General features: G+C 38.1%; 1 protein-coding gene across 11 annotated transcripts in view; it reads left to right on the forward strand.

The window, feature by feature from the left end:
- The window catches only part of Mbs (Myosin binding subunit), a 582,822-nt gene that overhangs the window by 539,103 nt on the left and 17,134 nt on the right, over positions 1 to 26,585 (forward strand). For all 11 annotated transcript variants that reach the window (XM_070094697.1, XM_070094699.1, XM_070094698.1 and 8 more), the window contains 2 exons: positions 4,243 to 4,350; positions 24,569 to 24,658. In XM_070094697.1, coding sequence (XP_069950798.1) covers positions 4,243 to 4,350; positions 24,569 to 24,658 — 198 coding nt within the window. The remainder of the gene's footprint in view (positions 1 to 4,242; positions 4,351 to 24,568; positions 24,659 to 26,585) is intronic.

The following is a 26,585-nucleotide window of genomic DNA, read 5'->3' on the forward strand; positions in this document are numbered from 1 at the left end:
CCTACCAAATGCTTCGCAATTACTCAAACCCACACTATTTGCAGATGACACTACATACGTCTTCTCTCACCCGAGCCCAGTCACGCTAGCCAATACTGTAAACACCGAATTACAGAAAATATCTACCTGGATGAGGACTAACAAACTTACACTAAACATTGACAAAACCTACTTCATTCAGTTTGGTAACAGAGCTACAAATGTCCCTCTTAACATAATGATAAATGGATCACCTATCACAAAGCTAACAGAGGGAAAATTCTTAGGAATCCACCTTGATAATAGACTCAAATTTCATACACATATACAACAAATTTCTAAGAAAATTTCCAAGACTGTAGGCATACTATCGAAGATACGGTACTATGCTCCACAGTCAGCCCTCCTGGTCCTATATCACTCTCTAATTTACCCCTATCTCACCTATGGAATTTGTGCATGGGGCTCAACAACAATTAACCATCTCAGACCACTAATTACCCAACAAAAGACTGCAATTAGAATAACAAATTCTCACTACAGGCAGCACACTCCACCAATATTCAAAACACTCAACCTACTCACCATACAAAACATCCATACTTATTATTGCACCTATTACATACATAGAACACTTAACTCTGATATTAACCCTCCTCTCAAACATCTCCTTGCCAACCTCAACAGAACACATGACCATAACACAAGGCACAGATCACTCTTTGATGTTCCTCGTGTCCATCTCACGCTATGCAAAAACTCAATGCACATAAAAGGCCCTAAAATCTGGAATTCATTACCTGTAAATATAAAAGAAATGCTACCTGTTTATAAATTCAAGTCTCTTCTCAAAGATCACTTACTCACCCAAAACCAAATAAATACTGAATAACTGAACCTTATAATTTGTATATCTTAAATGTTTCTCACAATTATATCACATTAATGTTAAACCTAAAACCCAGTCTAACTTTACTATTTTTTTAAATACACTACCTAACAGAATACTCCATTCGACTGAATGTACAGCAATGCATGCAACCATATGACCTGTCTTTGTAATACTCATTTGTGCTTTATAGTTATCTGTTTACAATAATGTTTTATCACTGATTTCATCATTGCTTAGTTAATCTTAAGTTAATTTTAAGCTAGCCCGTAATGCTATGCATATAAGTGGCTTTGGCATGCTGCTCTTACCTGTATTTTTTTGTACCTCTGTATGTATGCTCAAATTACTAAATAAATAAATAAATAAATAAATAAGCTTGGCGTGGCCCTACTGGGCCACACAAGAAAAATTCTCTGCAATTGCGTTGTCAGCAAGAGATACAGTCACTACTGAACTCGAAAATAATTAGACCATTGATGAGAAAAGGTACACTCAATTGCCGGCTTTCCCTCCTCACACACAGTTTAATAGTAAGATGAGGCTTTCTTACAGATCACAAAGAAATTGTGGTGCATATTTTTGTTTTTTCCTGAATCTATTCTTCAGTATTTTTTTTATTTAGCTGTATTGACTTTTTTTTTTTTTCAGCCAGTCACAATTTAGGTTACTCATCACACAAATGCTTATCTTCTCCTCGTTGTCTCAAATGAATTATTGATTCTGGCACCCCATTGGCCTTAGTTGCATCAGCCACACGTGTCATCTTTAAGCATATCTTTTACCTCGGTTTTCTTCACTAGAGGCATAATTTCAAGCTTAAACTTCTTAGCACATTCATCTACACTAGACTGCCTCTTAGATACCATGATTAACCCCTTGAGGGTCAGTGCCGTAGTTCTACTGTTTTGAACTCTGGGTCAGTGACATAGAAATACATCATGAGCTCAGCTCAGATAAGCTGTGAGGGGTAAATTTTGGCCTAGATATGAAAGAATGGGTCTGTGTGGTGAAAGTGTACCATATAAAAAAATGCACTGCTCCATGCAGTGCATGATGAGGCGATGAAAACTGTTACTGGGTTTTTTGTTTAACCTTTGAGGGTCGAGAGGCCCTCTCCCAAACTCGTTCTCAGGGTCGAAAATTTTTTGAAAAAAAAAAAAAAAAAATCTTATGAAACGATAGAGAATTTTTTTCCGATCATAATGACACCAAAAGTATGAAATTTGATGAAAAACTTACGAAATTATGCTCTTGCAAAGTTAGCAGTCTCAAAGTTGGAGATTTTGCCCACTTTGGGCCCTATTTTCGGCCAATTCCAATGTTGCAATTGACTAAAATCATAGCTATTTCCCTAGAACTCCATTTGTTCTATCAATTGAGTACAAGAATCCACCCATTTACCAATTTCAACTATCCAATAAAGTGGTCAAAAATTGGCAATTTGGGCAATTTCACACAAATTTCAAAAGATGCCAATTTCAAAATAGGGTTCAGAATAAACAAAACAGACATTCATGGCACTAAAATAACATTTTGTCTGTTCATTAGTCACGTCTCTAGGCCCTCTTACATTACTTTTGCTTTCCATTTTGAATTTTTATTCTCACAGAAAATAGAAAGTTTTCTGTTATGTATACTACTGCATCATTGTAAAAATGGTATAAATGATATCAGCGCACTTATGAAAGAATATTAGACTCACCAGTTGACATGTATTGGACGTGTGGCTTGATTTGTTTACTCTTGAATATCGGCAAAATCAAGTTACTTGTCATCGTGAAACCAATCAAAACCATCTCTAATTCTGTAATATATCTTCCATTCTATCAAATGAGACCAAGGAAACAAGAATACACCCATAAATACCATATGAAAATTCACTAGAAAGTCTCTGTTTTAAACCAAAAATACAGTCGAAGTTTTTTTTTTTTTTTCTCATTATGCACAGCGTGCTTCAGGATATTTTTTATACTGCACACACTGACCACACAGACCCATTCTTTCATATGTAGGCCTGCCAGCTTTCTTCCACCAGATTTGAAGGTGCTAGAATTTAGGCGTACAAGTACGTGACCGACCCTAGCTGTAATGACGTATTTGTATGTGACCGACCCTCAAAGGGTTAAAATAGTGAATTTGCAGTATATTTTCAGATGAATTTTATGGTTTTATTCTCGATTTCTTGGTATCACTTATCCACTACATATCCAATTAGTTGGTCTAATATGCATTCACAAATGTGCTGACATTATTTATACAATTATTACAATAATGCATAACAGTAAATCTTCTATTTTTGTGTGAGAATAAAAATTCAAAATGGAAAACAAGTGTAATATGAGAGAGGCCTGGGAACGTAACTAATGAACAGAGGAAATGTTATTTTAATGCCAGGAATGCCTGCTTTGTTTATTCTGGACCCTATTTTGAAATCTGTGTGAAATTGGCCAAATTACCAATTTCTGATCACTTTAATGGATAGTTGAAATAGTTGATTGGGCAATTTCTTGTGCTCATCAATAAAATGAAAGACATACTAGTGAAATAGTCTTATTTTATTACCTTCAGAAACAGATTCTCTACCATTTCATTAGAATTTTTTTTTAAATTCTTGAACCCTGTGAACACACTTCCAATTGGGGGCCTGGACCCTCAAAGGGTTAATATCCAGACAGGACATGAGGAGATAAAAGATCAGAAATGGAGTGTTAATACAGGAGAGAGAGTATTCATAAGGTATGTGTCCATAAGGCAGTGGGAGGCAATGGGAGGGTGTAAACAAAACTAATTCTACCATGAAACAATAAAGGCCCAAGGTGCATGGGAGGGTAATTGGCCTGCCAGTACTGCAGCAATGGTTGGCCATGTCATGAACAGGGGAAAACACAGTAGATGAAGGTGTAAAAGGTTTGGAAATTATTGTCTTATGGTAATAGTGCTTAACCCTTTCGCACTCCAAGACCATGTACAGGGCCCACATCTACGGTGACTTTGGAAGGTTCGAGAGCCCAGTGGTGGCACATGAAATTGTTGACATTGCCTTTAGCCAATAGAACACTTCATCCTCAAGTTACTAATGAGAACCCCCTAACTCCTTCCCAGGAGAAGTTAGAGATGTGAAGCAATGTAATTCTAGATTTGGCAAGTGTGTGTTGACCAATTGTTTATTAGTAGAAATAGTAACTGTTTTGAGTCTCAGAAATTCTTAAAAAACTGTGGAAGTTTCAGAAAAGGTCCTAAGAGTAAAAATGTTTTAGAAAGGTTCAAGTCTGTAACAAACTCCCTCCAAAGTTTCAGTGACCACACACTATAGGGTTAATACTCATTCAAATATTCAGGAGTCTTGTATTACAAAATTCATGTATTTGCAGCTATATGAAGAGCAGTTGGAAGAGAATTTCAGAGTTCATGAGCGCCTAAGAGGTACAGAGAATGAACTACGGCAAGCCAGAGAAACTATCGATCTCAACAACAAAAAGGTTAGTTATGTTGGTGTTTGTAATGAAAATGCCATATAAAAAGCTTAGTACAGTGGTCCCTCGTTTTTCATAATTAATCCGTTCCTGGAGGAGCTACTATAAACGAAATTTACGATTTACGAATCAATTTTCCCCATAAGAAATAATGTAAATACAATTAATCCGTTCCTGACACCCAGAAGTATTAAAACAAAAAATTTTTTTTACATGAAATATACATGTAGTACATAAATAATACAGTGGGAAATGATGAATGAAACATTAACAGCATAACACTTACCTTTATTGGAGATTCTTCTTAGTGTATGGGAGACTGGAGGAGGAGAGAAAGTGGATTGTTTACAGTTTGGAAGGGGAATCCCCTTCCAGCAACACCTCAGGTACCAATTGCTTCTCTGGGGTTGCTTCTCTTCTCTGTTTCTTAATGCCACTAGGACCACCTTGAGAGTCACTCTAGTCCTGTCTCGCAAAGTAACTGTGGAGAGAGCTCTGTTTCTGGCGTCTCTTTAACACTTCCCTAAAATGGCCCAAGACTTTGTCACTGTACATATTTCTCACCTTCTTTACCACAGGCTTGGCACTAGGAGCTTTCTTTGGAGCCAAGGTAGCTTATTTAGTACTTGCAAGCACTAAAATGAGTGGAATATTATGAAATATTTCATAGGAGCACTTGAGGGGACCTTCACTCACTGGTAAACAATGCCAGACTGGCTGGGTAGGGAGGCCTCACCGGCTCACACCGTGCGTACGCGTCCCGGACGAACTACTATTCGTGAGTCAACCTATGAAAAGCGAGTCCATGTTTATATGAAAATACCCCTATGATTGGCAAAATTTACGATTGCCGAGAACTACGAAAAGCGAGGGACCACTGTAATATGAGAAAACACTCTTACAGGAGAGGTTTATTACAAAGTGTTTGTATTTGTACATTTGTTTGCTTATTTGCATCTAAATACATTCACATCCTGAGTGCACCTTCCTTCCAGTCTGATGTTCACATGTCCATACCTTATATTTCTCCGTAATCTTAGTCTTTCTCTTTTTTGTGTTGACTTTCAAGAAACTCTTGCAAAACTTTATGAACTTCCTTACCAACTTCTTCCCAGGATATCACTGGTCCAGCTCTAAACTGCAATTGGTATTATTCTAATTTTCATATCAGACTGTCTTGTAAAACACACTCTTCTTTTAACACAATAGCACAGTGGACCCCCGGATTAAGTCATCGGAATAAGTAATATTCAGAATAAGTAATGCTTTTACATCAAAATATTGACTTGGTGAACGTCACTGAACTCGGTGTAAGTCATTTGTCCCGAACGTGTCCTTACAGCCTGAGCCACCCGACACTCCATGTACAGCCAGTGCCATTGTTTACCAGCCAGTGAGGATGATCCCACGCATTCATACGATACATTTCGTATTATCCCATTCTTTTTTAGCGCTTGTAACTACTAAATAAGCCACCATGAGCCCACAGAAAGGTTCTAGTGCCAGCCCTTTGGTAAAGAATGTGAGAAAAACTATAGAATTCAAGAAAAAGTTTGTAGACAAATAGGAAAGTGGTGGTGGTAGAGGGTGGTAGTGATGTTGGTAGTGGTTTTGATGCTAATAGAGGGTGGTAGTATGGGCCAACAGGTCTGCTGCAGTGTTCCTGCTTTCTTATGTACACCAGCCAGGGTACTTCCCCACACAACCAATTGGGACTTGCACATGAGTGAATAGAAATATCAAAGCTTATTCCTTGGGAAGCATTAAAAATTGGGTTGGGCAAATACTATTCTGTTAGTGGGATGGTTTGTGAAGGACCTGCTTAGTATGGGTCAACAGGCCTGCTGCAGTGTTCCTGCTTTCTTATGTGCAAACATTTATGGATGAACATCACCCTGACACAGCTGTTGCAGGCTGTGCTGGCAACATCTACAATGAGTGTTGTGTCCCATTTTAGGGAAATCCAGTGACTCTCAAGCTGGTCCTAGTGGCATTAAAAAACAAAGAAGGGAAGTAACCCTGGAAAAGGATTTGATACCTGAAGTCTTTATGGAAGGGGATTCCCCTTCCAAACAATAGTACACCTCCATCCTCTCCCCTCATCCTATCTCATCATTTATCACTAAGTCTTCAATAAAGGTGTCATTTTAGTAATGTTTTACTCTGCATGTCTTATTGCTTTCAGTGTAGAGAAATGTATATTTCATGTAGAAAAATGATTTTGTTTAATACTTTTGGATGTCTGGAACAGGTTCATTGGATTTCCATTATTTCTTATGGAGAAAATTAATTTGAAGTAAGTCAGATTCGGGATAAGTCACTCTCTCTGGAACGGATTAATTACATAATCTGGGGGTCTACTGTATTCACTTCTTTTTACATCAATAAACACACTAAACCTCATAAATATCTCACACATCTTTATCTTAGAGTGACTACCTTCTAAACTAGAGCCTTTTCTCTTTGATATGTCTGAGGTTCAATTTATTTTCATTATACAGCAGTACCTCAGTACACCTACCATCTGACTTATGACCGAGTTTGGTTCCAAGAAACCAGTCGTAAGTCGAAATGGTCATAAGTCGAACTTTACTACTGAATATCAACAAAACATTTTTGTAATGACTTTATTTTATTGTTTTATTTTGGTATTTCATGTTTTACTTTACTTTTTATGTTGTTAGTACTGTATTTTATACTGTAAGGTTTAGGATTAACACTGTGTACAACACAAATAGTTGTTTATTTCCAAGAAATTTGGCATAAAAAACACGGTCATAAGTCGAGTGGTCGTAAGTCGAGCAGGTCGTAAGTCAGATGGTAGATGTATATGTCCGCTTTGGAATAAATCCAATTTGGTATACGTCCTGTTTGGATGCAAAAATTTTTGCTTGGTATACGACCTTTGTTTGGAATACGACTCACGTGCTAGAACTTTTATGGGTCAAAATGAGTCACGACACCGCATTCTACCCTTGTTTACCTCTCTCTCGAGATGAAGCCACACCTGCCCACTAGCATCAGTACGCCCTTTGCTACCATTCGGTGAACAACCCGTGCTGTAACTGTGAATTTTCACATTGTGTTTTTTTTTTTTTTTTTCGTATAAATTTTTAGTAAATTCATTAACCATGAATTTTAAGAAAGTTAATGAGAAAAGCCAAGCAATGAAGAAAATGTTTAGGATCACTATGGAGGTGAAAAAGAGAGATTGTTGAAAAGTGTGAAGGTGGCATGCGTATCCGGGACTTGGCTGCTGCATACCATATGCCGAGAACAATGGTATCTACAATTGTGAAAAACAAAGATGTTATTAAATCAGCTAATGCTGCGAAGGGGGTGAAATCGAGTACCAAACAAAGATTAGGGACATTAGAGCATGTTCAAAAATTGCTTTTGATCTGAATAACAGAAAAAGTGTGCCAGCGATAGCGTATCAGAGGCAGTGATTTATGAAAAGGCAAAACTGATGCATGCTGATCTTTGCATAGCTCTCATTGACAAGCTTGGCAGGAAGTTTCATACAGAACAATGAACTCTGCTTGGAGGAATTTGTGGCCAGAAGCAGTGGCTGAAAGGGACTTAGAGACTGTGTCTATAGTGGAGGATATTCTCTCTCTGGGCAGGTCCATGGGTCTGGATGTGAGTGATGGTGATGTGGAGGAGTTAGTGGAGGGGCACAGGGAAGAGCTGACCACTGAGGAGCTACAGGAACTTGAGATGGATGCACTCTCTTCAGGCTTGGAAGAGCAGATAAATCAAGTCCCTACTTAATTAATCAAGGAAATCTTTGCCAAATGGATGGATGTCAAAAACTTTGCAGAGAAGTACCACCCCAGCAAAGTCCAAACAAGCCTTAATAGCATTGTCTGGAATGACCAGACAATGTCACATTTCTGAAACATCCTAAGGAGAAGACAGAATCAAAGTTCTTGGGACAGATTTTTTGTAAAAGCCAAACCTGGTGAGCTTCAACGAGGTCCAAATAGGGAAGAGAGAGAGAAAAGAGAAGGGGACTCTTCTTCCAAACAATAACATTTCCTTCTCCCTTCTCAGCAATATCCTAGTAGGCACTCGACTCTTTTCAGCAAAGTAAAGTGAGGTTAAATTTGCATTTATTTCATCTAATTCTTTTGTATTTATATATGTATTTTACTATTAAGCAACATTTAAATTATTTTATACAACCCCATCAATGTATAATATGCCAATAGGATTTTTTTCATGGGAACAGATTAATGGTTTTCTCAACATTTCTTATGGGAAAATTCGTTTGGTATAAGTCCAAGGTCCTGGAACAGATTAAGGACGTATACCGAGGTATCGCTGTACATTTATTTTTCTTTGGTAGGTTTTTCTAGTATAGTGCCCTGTTGTGCATAAAATTTCCAAGTCTTATTTTCTTTTTCTTGTTAATTTTTACTTAAACTAGCCAGTCATTTAACCACATACAGTGGACCCCCGGTTAACGATATTTTTTCACTCCAGAAGTATGTTCAGGTGCCAGTACTGACCGAATTTGTTCCCATAAGGAATATTGTGAAGTAGATTAGTCCATTTCAGACCCCCAAACATACACGTACAAACGCACTTACGTAAATACACTTACATAATTGGTCGCATTCGGAGGTGATCGTTATGCGGGGGTCCACTGTATTAGACACTTATTTTGTATATTTCTGACATGTCTCTGCCTGATAATATATTGTAAACATTTCAGAGTATATCTGACTCTCATTCTCTTTTGAGTTCTAATAACTTATTCATAGTTAATTTTAATAAATCAAAGTAATTACACTACATTAAACTGCATTGCTCCGAATTATCAGCTTTATTTTGAAAACTCTTTGACTTTACTCATATTTAAACATAAGTCTTCATATTTGTCTGGGGAAACTCCATTGGTAATTCTTTTTTGGATCAGAAAATATCTCATAAATCTAGAAAATACTTGTTTGCTCTCAAAAATAAAAAATTCTTCAAAATGCAGTACCCCAAATGTTTTCTGTTATGTAATTAAATGCATTGATGTACATAATTGAGCAGTGTTGAATATTTCTTAAGTTCATTGTAAGCTAGTCCTATGGACATAATTTTTCCCATTATTAGAGAGCAACATACATGTTTTTTAAACTAACATGAAATAGGCATAAATTGGAAGTCAAACTAAGACGACTTGATCAAAATTATTTATTGCTATTTCAATGTGGAATCTAAATTTTAAGTTTCTGATTCCCAGGAAAGTTTTTATAATGTTATAGTAGTATTTGTAATGAAAGCTAGTGATACTATTTTGTCAGTAAATACAGTGGAACCTTGACTTATGAGTTTAATCCGTTCCAGGAGCTAGCTTGTAACTCGATATACTCGCATATCAAATTAATTTTCCTCTTTTAAATTAACTGAAAAGCCATTAATTCGTTCCTGCACTCTGGAGAGACCAGAAAAAATACTTGAATATGACGCTATTATCAACTGTACGGCTTATTTACGTATCATAATTCATCTAATGTGACATAATAAACAATATAATTAGCACAGAAACATGATATATACTCTAGATTGAATAAAATAGGCCATAATATGGTGGCAGAGGAAGTGGCAGTGGCAGAAGCGTCGGCCATTTTTGTCCCAATTTGACTCTAGTATCTTCTCATGTTCTTAATGTAAGAGAAAACAGAGTACTGTATTTTTGAGGCTAACTGCAGTAGATCAGTAGGACCCATGGTTAGAAAAAAGAAATTTGGCTAAATGACTAAAAAAATGCAAACAAGCATGAGAGAACTGCCCCCACAGGGATGTAAACATGTTTACTGCTTACTAGCTGTGCAAACTAGCAGAAGCTATCTGAATTATTACATACGTATTATGCATTATTATTATTATTCTTTCTTTCAACACACTGGCTGTATCCCACCGAGGCGGGGTGGCCTGAAAGGAAAAACGAAAGTTTCTCCTTTTACATTTAGTAATATATACAGGAGAAGGGGTTACTAGCCCCTTGCTCCTGGCATTTTAGTCGCCTCTTACAACACGCATGGCTTACGGAGGAAGAATTCTGTTCCACTTCCCCATGGAGGTAAGAGGAAATAAACAAGAACAAGAACTAGAAAGAAAATAGAAGAAAACCAAGAGGGGTGCGTGTATATATGCTGGTACATATATGTGAAGTGTGACCTAAGTGTAAAGAGAACTAGCAAGACGTACCTGAAATCATGCATGTGTATGAGACAGAATAAAAAGACACCAGCAATCCTACCATCATGTAAAACAATTACAGGCTTTCGTTTTACACTCACTTGGCAGGATGGTAGTACCTCCCTAGGCGGTTGCTGTCTACCAACCTACTACCTAGATAAGCATTATTGTGGCAAAGAAAAGATACATCTCAGCCACAGTTGTCTCCTTCCACTGGTGTAGACGTAATTTTGGTGAAAGTATTGTGTTTGCCATGGTGTACTCGTAGTATCTGTTGCTTTCCCTGACAATAATTTCCATCAAGGGTTCGTCAAAGAATAACTTGAAACATTCCAGTTCACTGGCATTGTTCCCCAGTGTACAAGATGGCCATATTCCACTTTGGCTTTCGTCAAACTGGTGGGGATTTGGAACAAAATTGGCAGCTTCCTGCCAATCCCAGGTGCAGTCTGCTGGTGGGTACTGGACATGGACAGGTGGTTGTGGTTGTGGTTGTGGAGTTTTTGGTTGTGGAGTTTGTGGTTGTGGAGGCTGGTGTGGTGGGTGGGTGGGGGATGGTGGCCTTTGTTGTAGATCAGCTGAGGCAGCGGCGTGGGTGGCATCATGCTGGTGCCTCACAGCCGGCACCACCACTACCACCACCATGCACATTTTCCATCCCAATTGCAACACTATCATCATCATTTTCACTGTTCCTGTTGTACAGCCACGGGATGCACTCTGAGATGTACTCCTTCCCCTTGGAATAGCATATGGCACACTACCAGAGTGCATACATCGTTGTATATACTGATGCTTCACTGGAGAATATTCCACTTCACTATCACTACTGGAACTGTTTTCAAGAGCTTGTAGTTCATATTCAATATCGCTATCATCACCAATGCTCACATCTGAGTCCGGGATTTGGGAAAATAGGAGTTTCCTCTTTGATTCTGGTAGAACTGAACGTGAACAAGACAGCCCAGCAGCAGAGGTGGAAGGCTGAGGGTCGTCTGGGTTTTCCTCACTATTACCGGTATTGTGGTCATTAGTTTCGGTCACAACCTCACCAAAACCTTGAAACTCACCTTCACTGGCACTTCCATCTGTATTAGAACTGTCACTGGGGAACAAAAGTGTCCCAATTTGCTGAGGAGTGAGGAACCTCTTACCACTAGGCATGGTGAACAAGGTCTGCTAAAATGGCGTTCCCACAATGCGCCACTGGGTCCCAGATTTTTTTCCTACCGCGCACACCGACCACACACACCCATTCTCTCACATCTAGGCCTACCAGCCTTTTCCCGCGAGATTTGAAGGCGCTGGAATTTGTGCGTACTAGTACATCAATAACCTTGGCGCGTAAGCCATACTAGTATGTCAGAAACCATGAAAGGGTTAAAACACCAACTTTGAGGTGTATTTTCATATAGAATTTATGGTTGTATTCTCGTTTTCTTGGTCTCAATTGATAGAATGGTAAACATATTACAGAAATAGAGATGATTTTGATTAGTTTCACAATGAAAACAACCTTGAAATTGAGCTCAAAATAGTGGAAATGTTTGATTTTTACCAATGTTCAAGATTAAGCAAATCACACCACACGTCCAATACACTTCAACTGGGGAGTCTAATATTCTTTCGCTAGTGCTCTGATATTTACACCATATTTACAATAATGCAGTAGTCTACATAACAGTAAATCTTCTATTTTTTGTGTGAATAAAAAATCATAATTGAAAGCAAGAGTAATGTAAGAGGGCCCTAGAGAGGTGATTAATGAACAGAGGATATGTTATTTTAGTGCCAAGGATGTCTGCCTTGTTTATTCTGGACCCTATATTGAAATAAGCATCTTTTTTAATTTGTGTGAAATTGGCCAAATTGCCAATTTCTGACCACTTTATTAGGTAGTTGAAATCGGTAAATGGGCGGTTTCTTGTACTCAATTGATAGAAAAAATGGAGTTCTAAAGACATAGCTATGAGCTTGGTCAACTGGAACAATGGAATTGACCGAAAATAGGGCTCTAAGTCAGCGAAATTGCCGATGCATATTTATTGCCAAGACCGCTAACTTCGTGGGAGCGTAATTCCATAAGTTTTCGATCAAATTTCATGCTTTTGGTGTCATTACCACCAGGAAAAGATTCTCTATCATTTCATAATAAAAAAAAAAAATTTCCAAAAAAATTTTTTCGACATAGAATGACAGTTTCAGAAAGGGGCTTGCGACAGTCAAAGGATTAAAATAACCCTTATTTATTTCTGAAATAATTGTTGAAGTCATGTGTTAATGTGCATATGAATTATATACATATACCGTTCACAGCTATGAGGGTTATGAAACTATTAACAACAGACCTAGCAGTTATATTCTGTATTTGTTACAGTACAGCCTCTCCTCACTTAACCCCTTGACTGTCGCAACCCCCAATCCTGAAGTGTCTCCTGGTGTCGCAAAATTTCAAAAAAAAAAAAAAAAAAAAAATTCTTGTGAAATGATAGAGAATATTTTCCTGATTGTAATGACACCAAAAACATGAAATTTGATGGAAAACTGGCGGAATTACGTTCTTGCAAAGTTAGCGACCTCGGCGATATTTACAAATTGGCAGTTTTGCCCACTTTGAGCCCTATTTTCGGCTAATTCCATTGTTCCAGTCGACCAAACTCATAACTATTTTTTTAGAAATCCATTTTTCTATCAATTGAGTACAAGAGACTGCCAATTTACCGATTTCAACTACCCAATAATGTGGTCAGAAATTTGCAATTTGGTCAATTTCATGAAAATTAAAAAATATGACAATTTCAAAATAAGGTCCAAAATGAACAATGCAGACATTCCTGGCTCTAAAATAACATTTTCTTTGTTCATCAGTCACATCTCCAAGCCCCTCTGATATTACTCTTGCTTTCTATTTTGAATTTTTATTCAGACAAAAAATAGAAGATTTACTGTTATGCAGACTACTGCAATACTGTAATAATTGTATAAATAACATCAACCCATTCATGACTGCATATTAGAATGGCTAGTTGGACATTTATTGGACAATGACATCATTTGTTTACTTTTGAACATCGTCAAAAATCAAACATTTCCCCTACTTTGAGCTCCATTTCCAGGTTCTTTTTATAGTAAAATCAATCAAAATCACCTCTATTTCTATAATATGTTTTCCATTCTATCAAATGAGACCAAGAAAACGAGAATACAACCATAAATGCTATATGAAAATAGACCACAAAATCGGCATTTTAATTAAAAAAAAAAACGGTCGGAGTTTTTTTTCCTTTTCTCATTATGCACTGCATGCTCCAGGATTTTTTTTATATGGTGCACACTGACCACACAGACCCATTCTCTCACATGTGGGCCTACCAGCTTTCTCCTGCTTGATTTGAAGCCGCTAGAATTTGAGTATATACAGTGGACCCCCGCATAACGATGGCATCGCATAGCGATTTTTCCGCATAACGATTACTTTTATCGCAAAATTTTTGCCCCGCATACCGATTAAAAACCCGCATACCGATTTTCGTCCGAGACGCGTCCAATGTGCCCTCAGCCAGCCTCACATGTGCCGCTCCGTCCCATTGTTTACCAGCCAGCCTCCGCGGTAACATCCAAGCATACACTCGGAATATTTCGTATTATTACAGTATTTTCGGTGCTGTTTCTGGAAAATAAGTGACCATGGGCCCCAAGAAAGCTTCTAGTGCCAACCCTACACCTCAAAGGGTAAGAATTACTATAGAGATGAAGAAAGAGATAATTGATAAGTATGAAAGTGGAGTGCGTATAGCCGACCTAGTCAAGCTGTACAAGAAACCCCAATCAACCATCGCTACTATTGTGGGCACTAGAAAGACAATCAAGGAAGCTGTTCTTGCCAAAGGTTCAACTGTGTTTTCGAAACAAAGATCGCAATTGATGGAAGATGTTGAGAGACTCTTATTGGTGTGGATAAATGAAAAACAGATAGCAGGAGATAGCGTCTCTCAAGCGATCATATGTGAAAAGGCTAGGAAGTTGCATGACGATTTAATTAAAAAAATGCCTGCAACTAGTGATGATGTGAGTGAATTTAAGGCCAGCAAAGGTTGGTTTGAGAGATTTAAGAAGCGTAGTGGCATCCATAGTGTGATAAGGCATGGTGAGGCTGCCAGTTCGGACCACAAAGCGGCTGAAAAATATGTGCAGGAATTCAAGGAGTACATAGAAACTGAAGGACTGAAACCTGAACAAGTGTTTAATTGTGATGAAACAGGCCTGTTCTGGAAGAAAATGCCAAGCAGGACCTACATTACTCAGGAGGAAAAGGCACTCCCAGGACATAAGCCTATGAAAGACAGGCTTACTTTGTTGATGTGTGCCAATGCTACTGGTGATTGCAAAGTGAAGCCTTTATTAGTGTATCACTCTGAAACTCCCAGAGCGTTCAGGCAAAAGAATGTCCTCAAGGATAATTTGTGTGTGCTGTGGAGGGCAAACAGTAAGGCATGGGTCACTAGGGAATTTTTCTATAACTGGTTACACCATGCATTTGCCCCCAATGTGAAAAATTACCTAACTGAAAAGAAATTAGAACTTAAGTGCCTCCTGGTGTTAGACAATGCCCCCGGTCATCCTACAGACGTGGCAGAGCGACTTTATGGGGACATGAGCTTCATTAAGGTGAAGTTTTTGCCTCCTAATACCACTCCTCTCCTGCAGCCCATGGACCAGCAGGTTATTTCCAACTTCAAGAAACTGTACACAAAAGCTCTGTTTGAAAGGTGCTTTGTAATGACCTCAGAAACTCAACTGACTCTAAGAGAGTTTTGGAGAGATCACTTTAATATCCTCAATTGTGTAAACCTTATAGGTAAGGCTTGGGAGGAAGTGACAAAGAGGACCTTGAACTCTGCTTGGAAGAAACTGTGGCCAGAATGTGTAGACAAAAGGGATTTTGAAGGGTTTGAGGCTAACCCTGAGAATCCTGTGCCAGTTGAGGAATCCATTGTGGCATTGGGAAAGTCCTTGGGGTTGGAGGTTAGTGGGGAGGATGTGGAAGAGTTGGTGGAGGAGGACAATGAAGAACTAACCACTGATGAGCTGCTAGATCAACTTCAACAGCAAGAGGCCACACCTGAGGAAATTGCTTCGGAGGAGGGAAGAGAGAAATTGAAGAAGTTGCCTACTTCAAAGATTAAGGAAATCTGTGCAAAGTGGCTTGAAGTGCAAACCTTCATGGATGAAAATCACCCTCACACAGCTATTGCAAGCCGTGCTGGTGATTATTACACTGACAATGTTGTGAAACACTTTAGGCAAGTCATAAAGGAACGAGAGGTACAGGCCACTATGGACAGATATCTTGTGCGAAAGAAGTCCAGTGACTCTGAAGCTGGCCCTAGTGGCATTAAAAGAAGAAGGGAAGTAACCCCAGAAAAGGACTTACTACCTCAAGTCCTAATGGAAGGGGATTCCCCTTCTAAACACTAACACACTCTCTCCCCTCCTCCCATCCCATCAATCATCACCAGATCTTCAATAAAAGTAAGTGTCATTTAATTGTGCATGCCTTTTTCAGTTTGTGTGTATTAAAATTAACATTTCATGTGGTAAAAAAAAATTTTTTTCATACTTTTGGGCGTCTTGCACGGATTAATTTTATTTCCATTATTTCTTATGGGGAAAATTCATTCGCATAACGATTATTTCGCATAACGATGAGCCCTCTTGCACGGATTAAAATCGTTAACCGGGGGTCCACTGTATACATCAAACACGGTACCTCGTAAGACGTGTATGTACGACCTCGACAGTCAAAGGGTTAATGATGGAATTAGGGGCCTAAGACCCCATCGGTAAACAATTTTGTCACTAATCGAGGAATCGCCCCTTACTGACACTTCAAAAGTATCACCACCCAAAATTAAAACATTCAGTTTTATGTTTGCTGTGAAATTCCTTTCAATCTGTTTATTATTAACAGTAATACAACATAAAATAGGTCAGTGACTTGCTTCCGAGATATTCCAGGAATTGTGCATAGCTGATTGCTTGCTTGCTTATATATATATATATATAGATATATATATGTATATATATATATATATATAGATATATAGATATATAGATATATATAGATATAGATATATATAGATATATATAGATATATATAGATATATATAGATATATATAGATATATATAGATATATATAGATATATATATATATATATATATATATATATATATAGAGAGAGAGAGAGAGAAAATCGCATTTTTTTTTCAGTCTTTGCATAGGGTAAGCGTGATTTTTCTATAGTTACCCTTCAGGCGCATAACATTTTCTGTTATGGTCGTGGTCACTTTTTTTTTTTTTTCTTTTTTATCCCTCCTAGCCCTCCACCCTTCAATACCTCTACATGATATCAGTTTTTATTAATTTGGGCATCTTTATCATGCTTTTATGTTATACAGTGGAACCCTGAGTTTCGCCCACCCTGAGTATTGTACACTTCAAGTTTAGAACAGTTTTTTCAGCTAAATTTTGTCCCGAGTTTCGCACTGTGCCATGTTTCGTCCCGTGTACCAGACCTGCCCACACCTGCGCCCCTCCCCGCGCGGGTGTATCGAGTCAGTCTGGCTGCTTGTTTATCTTAGAGTGAACATTACCCTGCGTGCTCATCCAAACATTTCACAATTAATTCATTGTGAATTTAAAGCCAGCAAAGGTTGGTTTGAGGGATTTAAGAATCATAGAGGCATACACAGTGTGATAAAGCATGGCAAAACTGAAAAATTCCAACCCCAATAAGTGTTCAATTGTGTCGAAACAGGCCTCTTCTGGAAGAAAATGCCAAACAGGACCTACATTACTCAGGAGGAAAAGGCATTCCCAGGACACAAGCCTATGAAAGACAGGCTAACTCTCATGTTTTGTTGTAATGCTAGTGGGGATAGCAAAGTGAAGCCTTTACTCATTTATCACTCTGAAAATCCCAGTGTTCAAGAAAAAGTGTCTCATCACAAATCCGAGTGGGGATCTGTAACAAGTGGCGTTCCACAGGGATCAGTCTTGGGCCCGTTGTTGTTTATAATATATATCAATGATCTTGATGAGGGAATTACTAGTGATATGAGCAAATTCGCCGATGACACAAAGATAGGTAGGATAATTGATTCAAACGTAGATGTTATGGAACTTCAGGAGGATTTAAACAAACTCTATTCTTGGTCAGAAAAGTGGCAGATGCAGTTCAATGTAGATAAATGCAAGGTTCTGAAGCTTGGGAGTGCCCATAACCCTAGTACATATAAGTTAAATGATGTAGAACTTAGCCATACAGATTGCGAAAAGGACTTGGGGGTTATGGTGAGCAGCAACCTTAAACCAAGACAGCAATGCCTAAGCGTACGTAATAAGGCAAATAGATTACTGGGATTTATATCAAGAAGTGTAAGCAACAGAAGTCCAGAGGTTATACTGCAGCTTTATACATCATTAGTAAGTCCTCACCTAGATTATGCAGCTCAGTTCTGGTCTCCGTATTACAAAATGGACATAAATTCGTTAGAAAACATTCAGCGTAGGATGACTAAATTAATACATAGCATTAGAAAACTTCCTTATGAAGAAAGATTGAAGACTCTTAAGTTACATTCACTTGTTAGACGAAGAATGAGGGGAGACCTGATCGAAGTGTATAAGTGGAAGATAGGTATTAATAAAGGGGATATTAATAGGGTCTTGAGGATGTCTCTCCAAGAGAGAACCCGCACTAATGGATTTAAATTAGGTAAGTTTAGATTTAGAAAGGACATAGGAAAGTATTGGTTTGGAAATAGGGTAGTTGATGAGTGGAACAGTCTACCTAGTTGGGTTATTGAGGCTGGGACTTTGGGTAGTTTCAAATCTAGGTTGGATAAGTACATGAGTGGGAGGGGTTGGATTTGAGTGGGACTTTCACATCAGAGCTTATTTCTTGGGTGGCATTGAAAATTGGGTTGGGCAAATGTTTTGTTAGTGGGATGAATTGTAAAGGACCTGCCTAGTATGGGCCAACAGGCCTCCTGCAGTGTTCCTCCTTTCTTATGTTCTTATGTTCTTATCACTCATCAGTACTCTTCAGTAAAGGTAAGTGTCATTTTAGTATTTATTTATGTATTTATTCTTCATGTCTCATTATTTTCTGTGTAGGGAAATGTATATTTCATGTAAAAAAATTATTTTTTAATACTTTTGGCTGTCTGGAACGGATTAATTGGATTTCCATTATTTCTTATGGGGAAAGTTAATTTGGCTAACGATACAATCGGTTAAGGACAAGCACTGGAATGGATTAAAATTGTTACCTGAGGGTCCACTGTACAGTTCACTCATTACTTACCTTAAAATATTTGTAGTCTTAATGTAAGGTAAGTAAACGAGATAAGACGAATAAATGAGAGAGAGAATGAGTACGAGAGAGGACAGGTGCGGAGTTATGTAAACAAACCAGGTGTACACGAGTTTTATAAACAAACCAGGTGAACACGTCTGGTTTGTGTACAAGTTGTCTCTATGTTGGTACAGTAGAATAAATAAAGAGGAACACTCCCATTCTCATGTAACACGCTCTGAGTGAAGGCATATGAAAGGAATACTTTTCTACAGTTACCCCCAGTAACACATTTTCTCTGATGTTGGACTAGAGAAAAAGTTACTCTTGCTGTCACTCGTACAAGTTGTCTGGCTACCACATCTCATATTTATGTTAATTTATTCTACTGTGGGGTGTATTTATCATCTTTATATGTTATGTATCGTGTTAATTATGTAATTTTGAAAAAAATATCATAGATGGATTAATGAAAATGTGTATATTAACGTAATATACGACATTTAATGAGACTCGGTGATTATTATTGAGTATTATTATCATTACTAATATGGCATCTTGAGACATAAGACACCCTTACCGATTTTAATGTGTACCTGCACGCCAGCACAGTGTGTAAGTTTATTTAGGTACAAGTATACATAAGTATAATTATCAGAGTATATATAAAATATGAAAACTTTTAAAAACACTTGAAATTTTGGAGTTTGCAGACATAATGGAGAGACATGGTGCTTACAGAGCTCACGAAGAATGTAAACAAACCAGGTGGGGCGCGGTGACCGTATTATAAAGTCAGGTGGGAGGAGCCGTATAGACACTTATGGTCGTAATTTGAAATGTCCATATTAGTGGAACTGTAAAGTGAAATGCTGTAAAGTGGGGCCCTGCTGTACGTATGACATTGAAAGCGCCCCAGAGTGATTAATTGTATTTTATTATTAATTATATTTTATTAAAATAGTAAAATTTGGAGTTTAAAAATACAAGTAGAGCAATAAATGTAAACACTATAAAGGGTAGTGGCCTGCATTTGGTGGTTAGGAAGGCAGGCTGCGAGGCATAATAGTTATGTAACTAGTAAATGATTGTACAAGGCAATTTCTGAAATGATAACACAAAATTAAGTTATGGTGACATTACACATCCCTGTCTAAGACCTACGTTTACCGGGAAGTAGTCTCCCTCTCTTCTACACACCCTAACCTGAGCCTCACTATCCTCATAAAAACTCTTTACAGCATTTAGTAACTTGCCACCTATTCCATATACTTGCAACATCTGCAACACAATCAATGGTGTGAGGACCATGAGACAATGAGGTAGTAGATACTATCAGGGAAGTGATAGTACAGGGACTAGCACAATAATGGAATAACATACACTAATGTAGTAGTATAAAGATTTGGTCACTGATTTTAGTCAGACTGTAAGATTTGCATCTCGAAGGAGGCTGGATAGTTCATTTTCATTTGTGATAGTGTACACACGGCCTACATTTGTTTTCCTTACTAGAATTTTTCCATCCTGTGTGAAGCACTGGTGAATTTTGTCATTCTCAGGAGGGTCTGATGTTTTCTTGTGAGACACTGGTTTACGTACACATCTTTTTTAGCTTTAATAGATGCACTTATTAGATCTTTTTTCATGTCTCGTGTGTGAAATCTAAACATAACACTTTGTTTTCTACCTTGGTTCCCTAGTAACTGCATTTCTTTTATAGTATCTGACACTGGCACTATAACCTGTAGGTAGTCTTTTATGATCTGAAGACTAGTATTTTTGCAGTTGGTATGGTTTATTTCACTAGGAAAGAGTGAACTGCTAATTATTACAGAGTCAGACAACTTGCTCGGTTTTATCATCTTGGTATGCAAAATATTCGTTTAACTGGGTATCCATGTTGATCTTCCAGTCCTTGACCGCATCTTCAACCTTTGTGTTTAGGGATGTTATCTGTTCTGTGTGGCTGGCTATGACTGTTTGGAAGTTCTTGCCAAAATCAGTCATTCCATCTGACGTTAACTGTTGTTCAAGGCTGAGGATCTTGCTTTCAAGGTGGGCTAACTTAGATTCATGTTTCGTTAGTGTTGTACGAAGATTCATATTATCCACAGTTAGGGTAGTGATGTATGACTTAAGAGTGTCAGGGTCATTGTTCATATCTGGGAGAGTATCAGATGGGTTGAATCCTATGAAGGTAGAGGAGTGTGAAGGGGAGTGGGGCATGTTTGGTGTTGTTGTTGATGCGTCGGGTTGGGTGATGGTGAGGGGGTGGACGGGGCACCAGCGCCCTGCTGGGTCGTCAAGTGGAATAGTTGATTTCTAGGTGCTTCCTTGCTGTTCTTTTTTGTTGCTTCTTCTGTGGTTTGGTCTCATAGTAGTACAGGATGATTTGAATAGACTGATGCAATGGTCGGAGAGGTGGCAGATGCAGTTTAATACATGTATAGACAAATGCAAAGTTCTAAATGTTGGACAGGAAAATAACCATGCGACATATAAACTAAATAATGTAGATCCTAATACTACTGATTGCGAAAAGGATTTAGGAGTTCTGGTTAGCAGTAATCTAAAACCAAGACAACAGTGTATTAGTGTTTGCAATAAAGCTAACAGAATTCTTGGCTTCATATCTAGATGTATAAACAATAGAAGTCCTCAGGTTGTTCTTCAGCTCTATATATCCTTGGTTAGACTTCATTTAGACTATGTTGCTCAGTTCTGGTCACCATATTACAGAATGGATATAAATGCTCTGGAAAATGTACAGAGGAGGATGACAAAGATCATCCCATGAATCAGAAATCTTCCCTATGAGGATAGACTGAGGGCCCTGAATCTGCACTCTCTCGAAACGCGTAGAATTAGGGGGGATATGATCAAGGTGTATAAATGGAAAACAGGAATAAATAAAGGGGATGTAAATAGTGTGCTGAAAATTTCCAGCCAAGACAGGACTTGCAGCAATGGTTTCAAGTTGGAAAAAATCAGATTCAGGAAGGATATAAGAAAGCACTGGTTTGGTAATAGAGTTGTGAATGAGTGGAACAAACTCCCGAGTACAGTTATTGAGGCTAAAACATTGTGTAGCTTTAAAAATAGGTTAGATAAATACACGAGTGGGTGTGAGTTGGACCTGACTAGCTTGTGCTGCTGGGTCTGGTGCTGTGCTCCTTCCTTGAGTGGGGGTGACCAGACTGGGTGGGTCATTGGGCTAATCCCAGGGAAGAGAGGGGGGTGTTACATGGACCTGCTCTGCATGGGTCAGTAGGCCTGTTGCAGTGTTCCTTCTTTTTATGTTCTTATGTTAAGATGGAGAAGCTAAATTTGGTCAGAGCTTCGAGTAAGTGTTCATCTGGCAGTGGGGCTGTGCTTTGGGTTTGAAGGGCAGTCTTCACTTTGATTGTCAATTTCTCGAGTTTTTGGTATCACTGTTGGTATTCTTGGGTCATTCTGGGTTCTACATGTGTTAGTAATATAAGTTAGTGTAAACTTGTTATCTAGTATTTATATTCATTTCTTTCTTTCTTTCAACACACCGGTCATATCCCACCAAGGTGGGGTGGCCCAAAAGGAAAAACTAAAGTTTCTCCTTTTACATTTAGTAATATATACAGGAGAAGGGGTTACTAGCCCCTTGCTCCCGGCATTTTAGTCACCTCTTACAACACGCATGGCTTGTGGAGGAAGAATTCTGTTCCACTTCCCCATGGAGATAAGAGGAAATAAACAAGAACAAGAACTAGAAAGAAAATAGAAGAAGACCCAGAGGGGTGTGTATATATATGCTTGTACATGTATGTGCAGTGTGATCTAAGTGTAAGTAGCAGTAGCAAGACATACCTGAAATCTTGCATGTTTATGAGACAGAAAAAAGGACACCAGCAATCCTACCATCATGTAAAACAATTACAGGCTTTCGTTTTACACTCACTTGGCAGGACGGTAGTACCTCCCTGGGCGGTTGCTGTCTTCCAACCTACTACCTCCTTATATTCATTTATAAGTGGAAAAAAAGGGTGTTCCACTGTATGGCGGTAGCCTGGAACCTAACCTGCTGTGTAAGTGGGGCCCTACTGTACTATGGGGTGCACAATCAAGTACAAATTTGTACAAATATGTAGTCTTGGAGACTTTAATAGCTAGTGTACTGAGTGGCTGTAAGGAGGAGATTGAGATGCTTGACGCTGAGACACTGTACCGCCCTTTTCCGTCACCCAAGTTCTCGTACAGTATACAATACTGACTTGTCGGAGAGCCCATTGTAACTCCGAGTTGTCGGTAAACGAGTATGTCGGTAAGTGAGGAGAGGCTGTACTTGTTAAAAATTATCATCACTAGGTAGACTAAAATAGGCAGGTACCCAGGTAACTTAGTGTCAGAACATGAGTCCTCATTTTGTGTGTGTGTGCGCGCGCGCGCGCATGCTTGCACGTAGACATGTGCATGCTTGTACATGCACAGAAAAAACTGTTAGATATGAGTGTTAAAGTACTATGATATATTCTACCAGTATAGTCATCCTACTGATTTCCAAAGAGATTATATTCATAGACTTTCCTTGAAACTAGAAAGTTTGCATAACAAATTTTGTCTTGGAATTGGGTTAACTTTTTTGTAATACATATATCAAACTACTCTGGTTAATGTTGACATTAATTAGGGATAATGACCAGAATAAAGAAACCCTCCCCTCAAACGTTTCCTTACCAACCTCAACAGAACACATGACCATAACACAAGGCACAGATCACTCTTTGATGTTCCTCGTGTCCATCTCACACTATGCAAAAACTCAGTGCACATAAAGGCCCAAAAATCTGGAATTCATTACCTGTGAATATAAAAGAAACACTGTATAAATTCAAGTCTCTTCTTAAAAATCACTTACTCACCCACAACTAAATAAATACTGAATAACTGTATCTCATAAATGTATAACCTGTGACCCTATCAGTTTTTTTTTTTTTTTTTTAATTACATTACGTAATAGAATACTCCATTTTATTGAATGCACAGCAACTCAGCAAATGACCACATGACCTGGCTTTGAAATTCTCATTTGTGCTTGCTTGTTATTTGTTTACTATAATTTTTACCACTGAATATATCATTGCTTAGTTAATCTTAAGTTAATTTTAACCCCGCCCATAATGCTCTGCATACAAGGGGCTTTGGCATGTTACACTTAACCACTGTATTTCTTTGTACATCTATGTATCATGTCCAAATTAATAATAAATAAATAAATAAAGATTTGGACATGGGAAAGCCATTCAGCCAAAAAAAAAAAAAATCATAAAATCTTTTCACTGGTTGCCAGTTGGTGAAAACTGGATAAACAAAACCTGTTAATAAGGAAGGTTGTGAATTTGTAGGGACAATTACACTCTTTTTATTTCTCAATGTGCTGTTCACAGTTTGTTTAGCATTTTCCACCTATACTAAGGACACATTAAAGATTTGTCTTCAAATTCTTTTTATCTTTATTTTATCTTTTATGGATGGTACAGTTATAGTTTTACTATACATGTATTGGTCACTTGTCAGAATTTTTTTATATACAGTACCTTCATTACATTTTGAAATTGTAATTTTTACTGTAATTGATAGTGTAACTTGTGGCACAAAATTTTTTTTAACCAAGCCCTTTTTCCTTCAGTGTAACACACGCCTCGCAATGGCTGAAGCAGATAAACGGGAAAAACGAGCCTTGGAGCGTAAACTTTCAGAAATGGAAGAGGAATTAAAGGTAGGAGCAATATTATTCTATGCAGAAAAAATAATTTTCTAGATATTTTATTATACAAGTATAGTTTAAATTGCAGTATCATTCAATATTTTTTCTACTGTATAATAAAAATTAATATAGTACTTGATGTGCAGGCTGTTTTAGCATGGTTTTAGGCCATGCTCAAATGTTAATCGTGTGTGTTAATTTGATATTACATCAAATTCAGAAATTTTGCAGTTTCTGCTTTTACACCAGTGATTTGAAATTTATGATGCTGTAATATGCATAGCACAGTCATTTCAAGATTGCTTGTAAGCCATCTTGGCTCATTCAATGACTTTTTTTTTTTCTTCCTCCACATCCATCTGTCCCATTAGCATGGGGTTGGTACTGTAGTACCAGTGAAGTACTATACAGTGGACACTCGACCAACAATTTGATAGAATGGAAGATTTATTATTTTTTTTATTATCACACTGGCCGATTCCCACTAAGGCAGGGTGGCCCGAAAAAGAAAAACTTTCACCATCATTCACTCCATCACTGTCTTGCCAGAAGGGTGCTTTACACTACAGTTTTTAAACTGCAACATTAACACCCCTCCTTCAGAGTGCAGGCACTGCACTTCCCATCTCCAGGACTCGAGTCCGGCCTGCCGGTTTCCCTGAACGCCTTCATAAATGTTACTTTATGAAGGGGTTCAGGGAAACCGGCAGGCCAGACTTGAGTCCTGGAGATGGGAAGTACAGTGCCTGCACTCTGAAGGAGGGGTGTTAATGTTGCAGTTTAAAAACTGTAGTGTAAAGCACCCTTCTGGCAAGACAGTGATGGAGTGAATGATGGTGAAAGTTTTTCTTTCTTGCTTTCACGACGAAAAGTACCTTGAAATTGAGCTCAAAGTGGAGGAAATATTTGATTTTTGCCCATGTTCAAGAGTAAACAAATGACGTCACCATCTAATACATGTGCGCCTGCCAGTCCAAATTCCAGTACGCAGCCAAGACTGGATTAACATTACTTATACAATTATTATAATAATGCAGTAGTCTGCATAATAACAGTAAATCTTCTATTTTTTGCATGAATAAAAATTCCAAATGGTAAGCAGGAGGGAAAGAGGGGCCTGGAGCTGTGACTAATGAACAGAGAAAATGTTACTTTAGTGCCAGGAATGTCTGCATTGTTTATTCTGGACCCTATTTTGAAATTGGCGTCTGTTGAAATGTGTGTGAAATTGGCCAAATTCCAATTTCTGACCACTTTATTGGGTAGTTGAAATAGGTGAATGGGCAGTTTCTTGTACTCAGTCGACAAAAAAGTTAGTTTACTCAGGCATACACAAATGCAGTTACATAGATTATCATGCATAGCAGCGTATGTATAGAGAACCTATGATAACTCAAAAAAGTCAGACAAAATGACTTATTTCCAGTACCTGGCTTGGGCTTGCTGTATATGATTTTTGGTAAATATTTTTTTTTCTCAGTTGTTTGTTGGGCTATCTTATTGAAACTTGGGCATTGTATGATGGAAAGATGCTTCTTAACCTACACCAAAAATGAAAAAAATTGGATGATAAATAAGGGAGTTCACTTCTCAGCCATTAGCCGCCTCTTTGTGGTATATTCTCGTATGGTTTTTATGGTTGTATTCTCGTTATTTGGTCTCATTTAATAGAAGGGAAAATATATTACAGAAATAGATATGATTTTGATTGGTTTCATGATGAAAAGTACCTTGAAATTGAGCTCAAAGTAGCGGAAATTTTCAATTTTTGCCGATGTTCAGTGAACTTTCTTGTGTAAGTCAAGTTGATTAATTTTATTAAGTGTATTCTAACCTAACCACTCTGTAATCCGGCAAACTCGGTAATCCAGTACACTACAGGTCCCAATGATGCCGGATTTGTGATGGTGTACCTGTAGTATATGTTGTAAGAAGTCAG

Source organism: Cherax quadricarinatus, chromosome 47 (genome assembly GCF_038502225.1).
Source record: "Cherax quadricarinatus isolate ZL_2023a chromosome 47, ASM3850222v1, whole genome shotgun sequence".
Classification (NCBI taxonomy): Eukaryota; Metazoa; Arthropoda; class Malacostraca; order Decapoda; family Parastacidae; genus Cherax; species Cherax quadricarinatus.